General features: G+C 37.5%; 1 protein-coding gene and 1 long non-coding RNA gene across 2 annotated transcripts in view; both read right to left on the bottom strand.

Moving 5' to 3' along the window:
- The window catches only part of GABRR3 (gamma-aminobutyric acid type A receptor subunit rho3), a 48769-nt gene extending 40755 nt beyond the window's left edge, over positions 1–8014 (bottom strand). Inside the window, exon 1 of the mRNA XM_072970341.1 lies at positions 7890–8014. Coding sequence (XP_072826442.1) covers positions 7890–8014 — 125 coding nt within the window. The remainder of the gene's footprint in view (positions 1–7889) is intronic.
- Positions 8015–8733: 719 nt separating this feature from the next.
- LOC140698068 (uncharacterized) overlaps positions 8734–17901 on the bottom strand; it is a 218045-nt gene continuing 208877 nt past the window's right edge. The window contains exons 4-5 of the long non-coding RNA XR_012075478.1: positions 13872–13963; positions 8734–9079 (exon numbers count right to left, since the gene is read on the bottom strand). This is a non-coding gene — a long non-coding RNA (uncharacterized lncRNA). The remainder of the gene's footprint in view (positions 9080–13871; positions 13964–17901) is intronic.

Below are 17901 nucleotides of genomic sequence, written 5' to 3'. Positions count from 1 at the left end.
CCCCACCAGATGTTCTGTAAATATAATCTTCTTTGGCCTGTATCTGAATCACCACGTTTGCTGGACCCCCATGCCCAGAGTTTCTGATTTCATAGTTTTGGGTTATAAGATTTGCACTTATAACTATTTCTCAGGAGAACTACTGTTCTAGAAGATAGTAGATATTTAATAAAAGCTAGCTAATTATTATTTTAAGAAAAATGGAATGTAACTTTGGGTGGAAACTCATAGAAATCTGTGAACTCCTTTGGTAACATAGCACACCAAAATGCCACATTTCTAACACTCTTTTCGGAAGCGTACTTTTCCATGAGGTTGGAAGGGATAAATCTAATTAATCAAGAATCCCGAGAGCAATAAACATGGACTGTGCTATGAAGGGTACTCCTGGCAGTGCCTGAAAGCACGTGCTCCTGCTCTTAGCTGTGGGCTCTTCTGAGGCCCAGTGCGATGTCCCATCTATTTATTTTTGACCTTATTTATACATCATCTACTTCTCAAAAAGGTTTATGTGGCTTAGGTATCCTCTGAAAGAATTTCAAAAACCTCACACATACTTAAGTAGACATCCAACAATTTTTTTCACCATAAAATTTAAAATTACTTAATATTGATAATTTAAACTAAAACTTATATGCCTCCTTTTACTGTATCCCATGAACTTAAAATATCCACATTAAACATTTAAAAATAAGCTCTTTAAAAACCAGAAGTTTGATCTCACACCTTATTTTCTTGGAACTTTTATTTCCATTTTATTTCCTTTATAGAATTTTATCACCCCATCATGCTTCTTGGCAAGAAACTATATGTATACATTGAAATGAACTTTTTTTAAAGCCTCTATGATGATTACAAATGGAGCAAAACACAACTTATACAAATGTTGGTAAATATTTACTAAAAATATGAATTAAATTTTATTGGAGATGTATTTCTTAATGAAGTGATGGTACATTTCCCCCAATTATTTCATGCATTTGTATATAGATATTACTCATTGAATGTGTTACTTCTCGTCTTTTTGATAAAACCCTTTTTAATTGGTGTGAGGTGATACTTCATTGTGGTTTTGATTTGCATTTCCCTGATCCTATTTTTCACTTTTATAAATGAAAATATTGAAAAACCTTGTTCCTATATGTAAGTACATGGAGTTTGAAGGAATGTAACTTAATTATTTAAATTCTTTCTTACTTATTTTCCAGAATTCACATTGTGGCCCATCATCAACAATTATTTCTAACGATTTGTTTCCTGACGAATTAATAGGTTTCTTTATCCAATTTTGTTGAAATCAAGGGAAAAAAAAAGGAAATCACCCAGTTTGGAGAAGGACGTTTTATTTGAACTAAAGTCATCTCCTATCTCAACAACAATATTTAAAATGGCTTCTCTGTACCCAGGAGGATTTTATACACTGGGTAACACACAGTAAGATCTGAGAAGAGGGAGAGGTACGCCTTTGTTTAGCTAAATGGGACAGAGCAATCATTTCCAGAGGGAGGCTATAAAGAAGACGGCAGGCAAGTTTTCAGCTGGATCAATTTTCAGAAAGAGGTCAAAGAAAGTCAAAGATCCAGAAATGATTGCTTTAAAACTATCCACTCCCACAGGCCCCTCTGATAGCTTGTGTGTACCCTTAGGGGTACATTATACCCTAGGAGTGTGAGTGCCCTGTTTGAAGACACCTGGCTTATTTAAAAAATGACATATGTGGAAAGGCTGATAAAATGAAGACTAAAATAGAACAACGGCAAGAGCAGCAAACATGCTTCACAAGCGGGTTAACTTATGAAGGAGCATCAGATTTAGCTCAGAGATTTCTGGTCTGGTTCCATATATGCATCATTTTAAGCCCCTTTGTGTCGTCTGCCTTCTCCCCTTTCCTAGAAAAAAATGATTTTGTTTTTAGTAGTTACTGAAAGAAAGCTTTTGGGTAACTTCTGTCTGAGGAGAGGGTCTTCCGGATGGCTGAGTCCTGATGAGACAGAGCGAAGAAGAAATCTCAATTCATGGAATAGTCTTACACCAGCATTCTTAATCTTTCCCCACAAAGTATTATGAACACTGCTTGAGAAATAGCAGGTTTCAGTCCAGGTAATAGTTACCATCTTTCTTTTGAGTTAGAACCCTTTTTTCTGGATGAAACAAAGAAAACATATTTCTATGCTCCCAACTCTTGTCAGTATTAGAAACTCTAATTTTGTGAGGAAGAAAGTGGGACCCAGAGGGAGGAAAGGCTGGATTTTGAGTGGTTTCGGGGGAATAAAGGAGTTTTTTGAGGTGGACATATTAGGCAAAAAATTTAAAAGTACTCTAACTGGTTGAGGAAAAGCAAATACATCTAACTCATCCTGATGCATTGGTGTTTATTAAGTGGAAAGACAGAAACTCATTTTGAGTCACACTCAACTGGTTGCTTTACCAAACTGCTTTCGTAAGGGCCTCTGCATTTGATTAGTTTACTAAGAACAGGACATGAAAACAACTAGGCCTGTTTGAATAGGCTGTTTACCCAAGGGAGGATATAATAAACAAACTTATTAAAAATATTTAACCTAGACAGTTAACAGTGAGATACCAATTAAAACTATAAATACCATTTTATACCTATTAAATGAGCAGAAAACAAAAAAAATTTAGCTGCTAAGGATATGATGAAATGGAAACATTTATACTTCGTAGGTAGCAATAAAAATATTGGTAAAACCCCTTTAGAAGTCAATTTTGAGAGCTATGAAGATAATTTATATGCTTTGACTTAGTAATTTAATTCTAGGAATATTATAATTTTTATTGGTAAAGGAAAAATTACATGCATGAAAATATTTATTGCTTTTATTTATAATAGTGCAAGCTTGAAAATAAATGTTCAATAGTGAAGTAGGTAATTTTGGTCCTTTAGTTCAAAGTAATAGTATGGAGTGATTAAAAATACCATAATGATGTCTATGACAGTGTGGAAAATGCTTAAGAAAATGAAAAATAGTTCCTACACTAGGAATTATTCCTATTTAAATTATTCATATTTAAATATGAAAAATCACGTCAGGGAGAGCATAATCGAGATTCTCTGTATTTTTTTCTGTGTAAAAATCATTATTAGATTTGTGCAATAAGTGCTTTATGAATTATCTAGACCAGATTGGACTTGTCATCTAGGGTCTTTTCCAAATAAGGATCCAGCCGAGGCTTAGTACCACCTCGTCCCTGCATTCTCCTTGTCCTCCTGGGAGCAGGGCCTGCCGTCAACACGGATATTTTCTCCTCACACGAGCGCTGCTGTGAACCAGGGCACCTGAAGCCCAGCTTGTATTCTCAACGTGGAGGCAAAATTTAAAATCCTTTTGTAGACTTATTATTTTTCTTTAGAAAAATACAAAATGTAGCAAAAAATGTTCTATTAGGCTACATGGAGGCAAATTCAAGGAATGCGGTAAAGTATGGGAAAGTCAGTTGATTCGGTTTTTGATTACAAAGAAAACCTTGATAATTCTGGATCCAAGGTCTATTTCCAGGTCCCAGATGCTTTTGAAACTTCTAAGAGAGGACATGGTGCATTATACGGAGCAAATCTTGGGGGTCGATGAAACTGCTCCCGAACTCGTGAACTCTGGGAATACACATCTGACGTTACTTAACGGCCAGTCTCCTATAAAGGAAGTATCTCTGCAGAGCATTTCTGTGGATGAGCCACCAGATAGTGCCTGCTTGAGACACCACCGTTTCTATGACTTACTGGGTGCCTATGAGATCATGAGCTCAGTGAGGTCTCCGTTTCTTCATCTGTGAAATGAGGAAGTCAGACCGGATTAAGAGATGGTCTGCAGACTGGATAGCCCATGTGGTGTATTAAATTGGAAAATTTCACATGAAAATATGAAATTTTCTTTTGAAAAATCAGAATCTGGCAAACACTGGGCTCAAGTTCTCTCATCAGAAGAGAAGGCTAAAACTGTCCAGCCACCCCCCCCAGGGGAGCAGACTGCCTGTAGTTGCCACCGTCTCTGCCACTCACTCCCGTCTCACCTGCAGTAGCAGTTAAATTGCAATCTCTGGGAAACCCTTGGCTTTTACATTAGGTTGATATGCTGGTTAATTGTTTAACACATGGCTTTCCAGAAAAATTTTAAAAAAGCCCTATATGTAGTGTTTGCTGATTTCCATGACATAAAAATACTTCCACTGAAGTTGATTTCAAGCTATGGATATGACAGAGATATGCACAGCCTATAGTGTAGTGAAGTGTAATATAATATAATATAATATAATATAATATAATATAATATAATGTCTTATTGTCTATAGGGGAGTATAGCACAGTATAGTGTAGTATTTCTACCACATAGATACGAGGTGTCATAGCCATAAATAACCTTGAAAACAACAGATCATAGTAAAATGGAGTAAAGTAGGAAGTGGCGAATTTTAAGTATTTATTACTTTCATTTTAAACATAATTTATTTGTGTGTTTATACAATTTAATTTTTAATAATGTTTATTTTTTAACAGCCTTAAAATTGAACAGTTGGCTCTTGCAGGTGGATCTGAGCAGACTTGGGCACTCTGCAGATTATTCCTAAGGCCAGAGACAGTATGTGGTTCCTCCTAAGCCCCGACCCAACACTTGCCATACTAGAAGCACTCAGTACAATTGTTGAGAAAGAATGAATAAATAAATATTTAGTGAGTCTACTGCCTAATCCTCTTTGCAGCCCTAGGGAGCCAGATGTCTCCCCCACGCAAAACAGGAACATTTTCCCCTGCCATATTTACTTTGTTCTCCAACTCCTCCTCTCCCCCATTTTGTTTTTTAAGAAATAAAGGGAATCTTTGGATGAAAGATTTTTAAGATATTTGGATGAAAAACAGAATCTCTGAGCAAAAAGTAAAATTATATTCTGAATAAAAATAGTCAATAGCAAAGACTTCAAGGGCCTGACTGTAGAAAAATTAGCTCAAAATAATGTATATAAATGCAAGCTACTGTATATAAATATACTTATTAATTTTCAAAGAAAGTTGAGGGCTTTCTTCTATGTTCATTCTACTAGTTCTCTTGCATTTTGAAAGAGTAGATTGTTAATTCATTCCGTTATTACTTGTTTAGTTACTGATAATCAGACTGGGCATGTGGCAAAAAATGTCACAGTATTTATTCACAGACTAAGGTCTGAAGAATCCTGGGCTCCTTACTCTAGAAACTGCATTATATAGTAATTTCAGCATTTTTGCTAAAATGTCTTAAAATCTACATGAGTGAGTGCTGAGTGACAGCTCAGAAATCGGCTGGCTGAATTACTCTGTTCACTCAGGAAAATGCCTGTCTTTCATCCTAAGTGGCTACTTCAGAACCAAGGTCTATGTTTTATGCAATCCCTTGTGTCCTAAAGGATTTTTTCTTTGAAGAACAAAAGAATCAGATATACATTTTAATGAATCATATTGTAGCTTTTCACTGAAAGGGGTACATCACTTAGGATATAAAGAAGTGAAAACAAACATGCTTGGCCCTATAATAAACAGGACCTTATGGGGCCTTCCCGGGGCAGAACTCTACCCCCACGTCCTCTGCCTACCTCTTGTTTATAGAAAAGCTGTAGTCTCCCAGGCCTCCTCTTAGTCAAAAATGCCTGGCTCAAGAATTAACGATTGAAAGGATGTGAACATGTAGTGACAAAAGTAGCAGTTGGGCCAGAAGAACTGGTAACAAGTTAAACAGTAAATCAGCCATAGGGAAGTCACAGAATCTTTAGTTTCTCCCTGAAGTACACAAATAACAGTATCTGATGCACATTTCCTGAGTTGTTTTACAGACGCTAAAACCTCCATGAAATGGAAGAAATTAACTACTTGATGACCATGAGCACATAGCCCCCAGACCTACCGGAGCCTGAGGATTGATAATGTTAACTTCTGTGACACCGCCCTGTTATCTCACCATCAACCTATCAGAGAATTGTGCATGGACTGATCACACACTCTGTGACTCCCCTCCCTTACCTTGCTTTTAAAAATGCCTCCTTGAAACCCATCAGAGAGTTCAGGTTTTTTGAGCATCAGCCATCCCAAACTCCTTGTCTGACACTTTAACAATAAACGCTGCGCTTTCCTTCCCCACCCAATGTTAACAGATTGGCTTTACTGTGTGTAGGAAAGTGGACCCAAGTTTGGTTCAGTAACAGTGCCATGGAGTAGAAAGCCTGAGTTTCCAGGCAAGGGGGTATAGCTCAGGGTTAGAGCATTTGACTGCAGAAAGCCTGAGTTTCCCTCTTCATTTAAACTTTTAAAGAAAAACATTTCCACCCTACCACAAAGAACAGGTGTTCTCCTCTTGTCCCTTAAAAATGACACCTAAAAAACATACATAGTAGATTTTTCTGCAGCCACTCTTCCAATGACAGGGGACTGGTGAAATTAACTCCTGTGACAGTCTCCCCTCTCATCTACACATCCACCAAACAAACTGGACAAATCTACTGTTTGAGTAGCAGATGGTATTTTTAAGCAGTCTCCATTTGTTTCAAAATTAGATAAAATATACTACACAGATGTTATAAGCAATCTGAAAAAGCATATAGCCTGGTTATACAACCCCACATTTCCCAAGTATTGCTTGCCTAGTTGCCTTGAAGAAGACTCAGAAAGTGGTTAAACTGGACAAGATTTCATAGCATCTCAGATCTGCATGTGGAAGCAGAAGCCCGGAAGGGAAGTATGAGAGGCAGTCCTTCATTTTTAAGAGCAGAGCAGAGATCAGGAATCTAGTGACCTCTCCCTACCCCACATCTCCCTCCCCCAACCTCGCTTTTGTTTTTGTTCATTAAACCTGAGTCTTCAGGAGGATTTATTAAATTTTTATGTTCTCTTTCATGACCTTATTGTGAGTTCTTCATAAATATTCAAGATGTGAGGGCGATCTGGCTGAGACATATGTCACCTCACGGATGCCACGGTTGGCTGAGTGGTATCACTCACCTTCAGACCTCAATTTCGCCTACTGGGCCTTTTTGGAAATCTTGTGCTTGTTGAAAAGGACAGATTTCCCCCAGGACATTCTTTGACCATTAAAGGTACATACGTAGAAGGGTGACTAATTGTTCTAGTTTGCCTGGGACTGAGGGGTGTCCCTAGGACTTTAGTGCTAAAAACCACAAAGCCCCAAGCAAATCAGGAAGAACTGATCATTCTAGCAGAGAGCTGTGCCCCTTCACTAGCAGGTCCAAATACACTCTCCATTATTGATGATAAGATAATAATGGTGATGTAGTGACATTCAGGATGATATTTCAAGGGTGATTTTCAAAACAGAAAACTAATCTTAAAAAAAAAACCAACAAATGGCTTTAATGCCTTTCAGTACAGTCTCATTAATATACAAACTATACACTCTGCAAGTATTTGACATTAGAAATTGGTGCTTAGACTGATGTGTACTCAGAGAAGTTCTGAAGAAACATTAAACATGTTGTTTTTTATAATAAATGCATTACTCATTGGAGAAATACATTACCTGGAAGAAGATTCATGAAACATGAGCCCCTGAACTGTATTTTTTTTCCTAAAGAATGCAAACGCCAGCAGAGACCCCAAATTCTGCTCTTTCCATGCTAACCAGAGGTGATTTATTTTAATAAGTTAATGCTATCTCTAGAGACAATCAGTGCCACAAATTTGGGCTACCACTGAAGATTTATTTCCCCACAGGTCTGAGGTGGCTAGTGAGGGAAATAGAGATTAACTTATGGCTATCTTTAGGTCATTAGGTTTATTTATTTGTTTATTTTTATAAGGAGGGCACTGGGGATTGAACCCTGGACCTTGTGCATGCTAAGCACACACTCTACCTTTGAGCTATAACCCCCTTGGGTTGTGGATATCTTACCGGGTCCATTTCATTGAAGAGGAGCAGCACTGGTGGGGCTTCTTGATTTCAGCAGCAGCAAAAGCATTTGGCGTCAGTGTAATCCAGATGCAGGTGAAGACGACCAACAGGGATGCCAGGATCATCTCTTCCAAAAGAAAGGAAGGTAGACGGATGCAACCAATACTGTTACCAATATTGCTTCTTGTTGTGTCTTTTAAAAAGTAATTAGAGTGTCAGGGAAAAAGGCATCAAGGGAAAAAGAGAGACATTGCCTTTGATGGTCTTTTGTTCTAGTAGGTTAAGTAGATTGACATCACTTACAGGCAAACATCTGTCTGGATCGTCAGCAATTTAAGGAAAATAAAGCAGATTTTTTTCATTTTCAGTTTCCACCCTTTAGTCCCTCTTTCCAGGGGAGGTTCTTAGTGGGATGCTTGATCCCCTCCTCAATAAACTCAGCTGTGGTCCTCGGCAGACAAAGAAGTGAGGTCAGGCACTAAGTCCCCTTAATCCCACACAATATCATTTAAATACATTTAAATACTCGGCAAAATAATACGCTTAATGAGAACGTAGATGATTAATATAATTTTAATTACACTTTAAAGACCTTTTCCTTTATCTCACAGTTCCTTTTTAATCCAGAAAGAAAAGAATCATTCCCTCCCCAAATGCATACAGATGGCCAGAGTACAAACAAAAAATTAAATTATTATTTTGTCAAATTAATAAACATAGTTTAAGATGATGGTTTATTCCACTGATATCAAAAGTGGTTAAGTTTAAGGTTTAATATGGTGAGCAGCCAGATAAATAAAAAGAAATTAGTCTTCGGCAGTGGGTAAATTATGGTCAAATAGGCAAATAGGCTTCTAAGGGTACTTTGCACACATAGAGTAGAAATATTCCCTGGAAATATTCCCTTTATGATGAATGGACATGTCAGTGAAATTCAATTTCTCCAACTGGGAAATCGCAGGGCGAGCAATACAGTGACATCTGACCTGTTTACTAGGACTCAAGAAGAATGCTGTTCTCTTCCCAGGAATATGCTGTGAAAGAATTCTGAAATTTCCTCGAATTGATTTGTCTCCTTGACGCCTTGTGCAATTGCTTGATTGTGTTCATTCATTTTGGCTTGGGTTACACCTTCTCTTAGCTGATGCATTATCACCTCCTCCTCCGTTTCTTCGGCATGTCTTTCTTTCCTTTTTAAAATATGGTTAATATAAAATATTATAAATACTGAAATACTACAATTATACAGAATGATGTAATAAATCCTTACCTCTTCCTTCATCCCCTATTTAGTGTTTATCATCAAATAAAGTTATACTATTATATATATTCGTAAATAATTCACAAATCTTTTGCATGTTTCAGGAAACTTTATAAAAATGGTGTTAAATTATACTTTTAATTCTGCAACATGTTTTTTCTGTCCCACATTGTGCTTAGATTTATCATGTTGATAGACGTAGCCCTAGTTAATTCATTTTTAACCACTATTTCAGTGTGTGAATAACTAAAACCTTTCTTATTCATTCTTCTGTTGATGGACTTTATTTCTTACTTTTTCTATCAAACAATCTATTATAAACAATCCTACAGTGCATTTTTGTCAACATTATCTTGCACTCATGTGGAAGAGTTTTTTTAGGGTAAATACCTAGAAGTAAAACTGCTAGGCTGAACATTTTCACATCTTCAAATTTACAGGAGACTACCATAATGCTCATTAACACAACGGCCCCAATTTAAAGCCCCACTAGCAGTGAATGAGAGCCCTCAGTTCTTAAAATCTTTTCAAGATTGATATTATCAGGCTCTGAAAAATTACCCAATGCAATGAATGTTGTAGTTTTAATTTTAATTTCCCTAATGTGTAGAGAAATTTGAGCATTTTTTTCATGTATTTCTGGGCCGGTAGGCTTTCCTAGTGTGCAGAAAGCCAGTCAATAGAGGAAATGTAAGGGAAGTTGCTGGTCTTAAGCTACTGTCACTTTGGCAGCTGGAGGATGTCACTGTGGTCAAAGTTTGGCTTCCATCGAAGTGCTCCCATGAGATCCAGGGCCCCCAGCTCTTGACCCCAGCTCTCTGTGCTACCCAGATCTGTTCTCTTCACTGGGTACTATTATCTACACCGACATTTCCCAGAGTAGTTCTTGGCTACACTGGAGATGCTTTGTGAGAAAATGTTCTGTGCTAAGTGAGTTTGGGAAACACTATGCATTTCACTGCCCTCTCGGGGATTCACAGTTCACACTACATGGTTCAGTGAGAGTGGCCCTTAGCAACGAGGAGGATGTTAGTCTGACGGTCTAGTCGCAGTCCTTGTCTTACTTGATCTACTGGACACAGTGACACACTTGATTTCTCCCTCTTATTTGAAACAGTTCCTTTACCTGTCCTCTCTGTGCTGTGCTGTACTCTCCTGTTTTCCTCTTACCTCTTGGTCATTCTCTCTCTGATCCCCTTTCTCTGTCAAATTCCACAGCATTAGAGCAGTCCTACACTCAGTACTTACAGAGTACTTGCCTCTCTCACATCTTTAGTGATCTCACCCAGTCTAGAGGCTTTAAAAATTATACCAAACACTCCCAAATTTATATTTTCAGTCTAGGCTTTCCTCCCAAAGTCCCATTTCATATTGCTATGGTTTCAATGTTTGTGTTCCTCAAAATACAAATGTTGGAATCCAAACCTCCAAAGGTGATGGTTTTAGTAGGCCAGGTCTTTGGGAGGTGATTAGGTCACGAGGATGAAGCCCTCAAAAATGGGATTAGTGCCCTTATCAAAGAGACCCCAGAGCGATCTCTTACGCCTTCCATCATGTGAAGACACAACAGAAGTCTGCAGCCCAGAAGACAGTCCTCAATCTGACCAAGCTGGCACCCTGATCTTGGAGTTTCAACTTCCAGAATTGTGGGAAATAAATTTCTGTTGTTTATAAGCTGCCCGTGTGTGATATAGTATTACAATGGCCCAAGTGGACTAAGACACATACCCAACTGCCTGCTTAATATTTCCACATGGATGTCTGATAAATACCTCAAGTTCAACATGTCCAAAAGCCAGCTTGTTAACACCCCCCCAACCCACTATAGCCTTCTTTATCTCAGCTGATAACAACACTGTCTGTTCTTGACTCATCTCTCTGACACTTCTTGTCCAATTCACCTTAAGAATGCATCCAGGATCCAAGTACTTCTCACCACCAGCTCAGCTACCGCCTTAGCCTTTTAGTCATCATCACCTGTTGCTTGAATGATTGCAGTTGTGCCCTGTCTCCTGGCTTCTTCCCTGGCCTTGTTTCAGTCAACTCTCAACAGAGCAACCAGTGATCCCTTAAAAATATAAGTCAGATCAAGTTACTCTTCCCTTCAAAACTCTGCAATTGCTTCTCAGTCTCTTCAATTTAAAAAGTCTTTACTATGGCCAGGAAAGCCCTACATAATCTACAACTCCCCCCTCCTCCTTGCCTTCTGGCTTCTCAGGCTGTTCCCTCCACCCCACCACCTGTTCCACGAACACTGGCCTCTTTGCTGTTCCTTGAACATACCAAACATGATCCCACCTCAGGGTCTTTGCACTGGTGGTCAACCTTGCCTGACACACTCTTCGTGTGGGAATCCATATGACTAACTCCCTTAATGAATTTAAATCTTCGCTCAAATGTCATTTTTTCCATGATGCATACCCTAACCACTCTTTAAAAAAATGCAGTATACTCCCTTTCTTCCCACAACCTGTGTTACCAATCTATCATACACTCCATTAGCATGTTTTATACAGTAAACTCATTGTGTTTATTATTCATTATTGTCTAATCCTGCTAGAGTGTAAGCTCTACAAGGAAGCATTCTTTGTTTTGTTCCCTAGGGTATCCTAAACACTTCTAACCATTCTTGGCATGTAAACAGTGTTTAATAAATATTTTTTCCCTTAAAAGCTTCTGTGAAAAAGCCTGTTTAGTTCTGCTGAATTCTGTTTATCAAACTTGGTTGATCTCAGATCTCCTTTAAAAAAAATTCCACCAGATTTACTAATATTTCTCAAAAAAAAAGTGCTCCTCCAGAGGACCCAGTTTGGAAGTTCTGATTTACAGGTAAATCTATGCTTTATATATCCTCCTCATCAAAATTCTGGGTCCTAGCAATCGAGACGACTTTTGATGAACACTAAACTTTTATGTTCATAATGAAATAGTGGTAGCCGAAAAGGTGTAAGCAAGACAATAAGAGGGGATTTCTTGAAGCAATGCTTTGATCTGAAGGAATGAAGCCCTAAAGTGGAAGTTATCGACCTGTCAGGCCAGCAGTGGAGCTTTTTTGGAGCACATGTTTTTCAGAAATATGTGGCAGATCATACGCCTCCTCACCGTCACATAATCACATCAGGGTTCCCCCCTCTACAATGTAGAAATTAACCAACGATACAAATCCAGCTGACCTCTTTATTGAATAATCTCTGCTAGACCAGATACCCATATCCACGTTAACCTTAAGGGAGGAATAAAAGCAGTTCATATTTTGTCAGTTATGAATATTAAGTCTGCATAAAAATAAAAATAAGGCAACGGACTAGCTTACAAAGAGTTGGCCCACAGAAGGTCTCAGAGTTTCAATTCAATTACAGTAAGGCATCTGTCTCTGTTGATCCTGAATCCACTCCCTAACCTTATCCTTTTAGTGCTTTCTTTGCAAACCCAGTTAAGCTTCTTAAAAAAAAAAAGCAGAAAACCACATCTGTCAAAATTAGGAAGTGGTAACTACCAGGAAACAAAATTAATCACAGGGTCACTGAAGAATTTTGTAATGGTTCAAGCTCTGCCTTGCATCAACTGCCTCCTGTCCACTCTCCTTCCACTCTGATGATGTCAGCCAGTTTCTGTTCCTTTGGCAAGGAGCCAAAGAGAAGACCTGGATAGCATGGCTGTGTCCTCAATATTCATCTTGGGACATGCAGCTATTTTGCTTACGAAGAGAAAATACAAGGAAAGTGAAGGTCCTGTTTATATTGGATCAATAACATCTGATAACAACAACAACAAATTCCAAGCCTCTAGAAATTTCCCAGTGTGTCTGCATGATGTCAAACAGGCAAAATATCTTGACTGGGAAATTGCAGAGTCATAGAATGTTGGTATGAAAAGACCTTCCGAGATTATTTAGACTACCTACATCCTTCTTTTTTTGTATTGAGGAAATTAAGACGGGGGAGATTAAGCACACAATTCATTTGCTTTGGTACCCTGGAAATAAAACATAACCTGAAGTGCCAAGAGCACCCAGTAGGCGGCATTTGCTATCCCCCCAAAAACCTTGCTCTCACTCGAAATGGTGTTTCCACTTCCGTTTCCCCGAATTATAAGAGCCTCACTAGAGTATTTTTTCTTCCTACCCACTCTTTCATTCCCCTCTCACTTCACTCCTGAGATACAGAACTAGCTGTGATGGGAGTGGTGACTCCCTTTTAGTGGAAAGTGGGTGACAGGAAAGCAATCTTCATCATAGTGTAATAATAGAATATAACCACTAGATGGAAGCATATATACGATATTTCATTAAATATGTATTCTCTTCCTTAGGAAAGGAAAACCACAAACGGATTAGCGCTTCCCAACACTGCAAAATTAAATGAAAAGATTAATGACATAATGCCAAATGATTCAGGCAAAAAGAAAATCCTTGTTATTGAGGAAAATGCAATTTACCTTGCATGAAGATTGACTAATATGGTTTCTCTGACTGAAAACTTCAGGTCTTTCCTAGATGTAAAAAAAAGCGTTTTATGTTCTCTTTCATGTCTTTTTAAGCTTTCATGTTTTTCCTAGATGTAAGAACTGCATTTTATTTTATCTCTAGGAACGCTAGGTGGTAGAGGTGAACATTGGAAAAGGCAGCTTTCTATCAAAATAAGTGCAGATAATGAGTAATATATTGAAAGGACACAGGATAAGGAGCTAGGCGACTTGGCTCTGGGCGACATGGCACTTACTGTATGATTTTTAGAAAGCCCTTAACCCCTTGGGCTTCCATTTCCTCCTCTGTATTCATTAGGCAGATGGATTTAGGTGACTTTTAAAATCCCTGAGGAGACAAATACAGTGGTTAAGAATGTGATTTTTGGCAACAGATTTTCTAGGTGCAAATCCTAATTCTTCCACTTACTAGATGTGTGAACACTGGCAATAGCTTGATATTTCTCTCTGAGTCAGGTACTTCATATGTCAATTAGGAATGATATTGCTAGGACCTGTCTCTTAGGGTTATAGTTAAAATTGATGGGATAGTGCTATGTGTTCAGCACAAAAATTTGGTACATTGAAAATACAAGAATTAATTTAATTAATGTTAACTGCCAATTTTATTCATCTCTATTAATACAGTCTTTGCATTTCCAACATCATGATTTTGATCAAAATGACCACCATCTTCCAGTCTCCCAGTCTTGAAATGTTGAAGTCAGTTTTGACCCCTCCCTTTTCAAGACTTGAATTTTTTTGGTTTGTTTATTTGGGGATTTTTTGCTACAAAACTTTTTTTAGTTTCTTTGTATTCCCATTGCCACTAGACCTTTTTGTCTCTAATATAAATATATACCTCAATCAGTCTCCTTGCCCCAAGTCTTTCTGCTTTCATGTCTTCCATATGCAGTGGCCAAATTTATACCAATGATACTTCTTTTCCTAGTTTTTTTCTCTGGTTACAATGTTTTCCTATTGCTTACAGGCAAAAATCTATTCTGGTACATTGGCCTATGTTACTATATTTTTGCAAATACTGTCTTATCACTGTAACTTTATAATAAATAAATCTTAAGATCCTTCAACTTTATTCTTGTTCAAAGCTCTCTTAGTCATTCTAGTTCCTTTGTTCTTCTAAATAAGTCTTAGAGTCAGCTTTTCCACATCTACAAAAAATTCTGCTAGGATTTGGATTGGTATTGCATTAAATCTGTAGGTTAGTTTGGTGAGAATTTAAATCTTATGTTGACTCCTCCAATCAATGATCAAGGTATGCCTCTGCTTAGGGTTTTTATGATTTCTTTCAACAATGTTTTATAGTTTTCAGCATCTAGATCTTGTCTGTACTTTGTTAGGTTTATACCTAAGAATTTTATGTTTCTGGAGTTATTATAAATGGCATTGATTTTTTAAATTTTGGCTTTCTGGGGGATGAGTATAGTTCAGTGGTAGGATGCATGTCTATAGTATACAGAAATATAATTATCTTTTACCCCAATTAAAAATTGGGAAAAATCCAAAAATGACAAATGCTGGAGAGGCTGTGGAGAAAGGGGAACCCTCCTACACTGCTGGTGGGAATGCAGTTTGGTGCAGCCACTATGGAAAACAGTGTGGAGATTCCTCAAAAGACTAGGAATAGACTTACCATATGACCCAGGAATCCCACTCCTGGGCTTGTACCCAGAAGTAAATCTACTTCAAAAAGACACCTGCACCCCAATGTTCATAGCAGCACTATTTACAATAGCCAAAACATGGAAACAGCCTAAATGTCCATCAACAGGTGACTGGATAAAGAAGAGGTGGTATATTTATACAATGGAATACTACTCAGCCATAAAAACCGACAACATAACGCCATTTGCAGCAACATGGATGATCCTAGAGAATGTCATTCTAAGTGAAGTAAGCCAGAAAGAGAAAGAAAAATACCATATGAGATCACTCATATGTGGAATCTAAAGACTCATGGACAGAGAATACAGACTTGTGGTTACCAGGGGGGTAGAGGGTGGGAAGGGATAGACTGGGATTTCAAAATTGTAGAATAGATAAACAAGATTACACTGTATAGCACAGGGAAATATACACAAAATGTTATGATAAATCACAGAGAAAAAAATGTGACAATGAGTGTGTATATGTCCATGAATGACTGAAAAATTGTGCTGAACACTGGAATTTGACACAACATTGTAAAATGATTATAAATCAATAAAAAATGTTAAAAAAATTGGGGTAAAATATACATAACATATAATTGACTATCTTAGCCATTCTTCAATGTACAATTAGGTGTGCACTAAGTATATTCAAATTTTTGTGCAACCATCAACACCATTCATCTCCAGAATTCTCTCTCTTTCATTTTTAATTAAGACATTAAAAAAAAAATTAAGGGAGGTAATTAGGTTTTTATTTATTTTTGATGGAGGCACTGGGGATTGAACTCAGGACCTTGTGCATGCTAGGCAGGCACTCTACCACTGAGCTATATCCTCTTCCCTCAAGACATTTTTTTAGAGCAGTTTACAGTTCACAGCAAAACTGAGAGAAAGTACAGAGAATTTGCATGTACTCTCTTCTTCTACACATGTAAAGCCTCCCCCATTATCAACATCCCACACCACAGTGGTATGTCTGCTACAATTGATGAACCTACACTGATAATTCATAGTCACCCAAAGTCCATACTTTACATTATGCTTCACTTTGATGTTGTACACTCTATGGGTTTGGACAAATGTGTAATGACATGTATCCATCATTATGGTATCACACAGAATAATTTCACTGCCCTAAAAATACTCTGTGCTCCACCTATTCTTATCTCGACCCACTACCCTGGCAACCTGTGATATTTTTTTCCTGTCTCCATAGTTTGCCTTTTCCAGAATATCATATAGCTGGAATCAGACAGTATGTAGGCTTTTCAGATTGACTTCTTTCACTTAGTAATACGCAGTTAAGTTTCCTCCATATCTTTTCATAGCTTGGTAGCTCATTTCCTTTTAGCGCTGAATAATATTCCACTGTCTGGATGTACCACAGTTTATTTATCCATTAACTTACTATAAAGGGCATCTTGGTCCCAGTTTTGGCAGTTATAAATAAAGCTGCTGTAAACATCTGTGTGCAGGTTTTGGTGGGGACATAAGTTTTCAACTCCTTTGGGTAAATACCAAGGAATGCAATTGTAGGAGTATGCAATGTAAGAGTATGTTTAGTTTTGTAAAAGACCACTAAACTGTCTTCAAAAGTGGCTGTACCATTTCATATTCCAACTAGCAATGAATGTGAGTTCCTATTGCTTCACATTCTTGTTAGCATTTGGCATTGTCACTGTTCCAGATTTTGGCCAGATTTGGTGTACAGCAAAGTGATTCAGTTATATACATATTCAGATTATTTCCACTATAGGTTATTAAAGATATTGAACATAGTTCCCTATGCTATGCAGTAGGTCCTTGTTTATCTATTTTATATATAGTAAACCTGTTAATCCCAAACTCCTAATTTATCCCTTCCCCAACTTTCCCCTTTGGTAACCATAAGTTTGTTTTCTATGTCTGTTGAGTCTGTTTCTATTTTGTAATAAGTTCATTTGCGTCATTTTTTTAGGTTCCACATGTAAGCGATATCATGATATTTGTCTTTCTCTGTCTGACTTACTTCATTCAGTATGATAATCTCTAGGTCCATCCATGTTGCTGCAAATGGCATTATTTCATTCCTTTTTATGGTCAGGTAATATTCCATTATCTATCTATCTATCAATCTATCTCAATAGACATTTAGGTTGCTTCCATGTCTTGACTATTGTAAATAATGCTCCTATAAACATTGGGGTGCATGTATCTTTTTGAATAGCTTTTTCCATATATGACTAGGAGTGAGATTGCTGGATCATAAAGTAATTCTATTTTTAGTTTTTTAAGAAATCTCCAAACTATTCTCCATAGTGGCTGCACTAATTTATGTTCCCACCAACAGTGTAGGAGGGTTCCCTTCTCTCCACACCATTTCCAGCATTTACAATTTGTAGACTTTTTGGTGATGGCCATTCTGACTGGCGTGAGGTGACACCTCATTGTAGTTTTGATTTGCATTTCCGTAATAATTAGTAATATTGAGCATATTTTCATCTGTCTCTTGGCCATCTGTATGCCTTCTTTGGAGAAATGTCTATTTAGGTCTTCTACTCATTTTTTGATTGGGTTTTTTTTTTATATTAAGCTTTTTGTATATTTTGGAATTTAATCCATTATTGGTCACATC

Source organism: Vicugna pacos, chromosome 1, assembly GCF_048564905.1.
Source record: "Vicugna pacos chromosome 1, VicPac4, whole genome shotgun sequence".
Taxonomy (NCBI): domain Eukaryota; kingdom Metazoa; phylum Chordata; class Mammalia; order Artiodactyla; family Camelidae; genus Vicugna; species Vicugna pacos.
The sequence above is the reverse complement of the archived record's forward strand: the minus strand, read 5'-3'. Positions and strand labels throughout refer to the sequence as shown.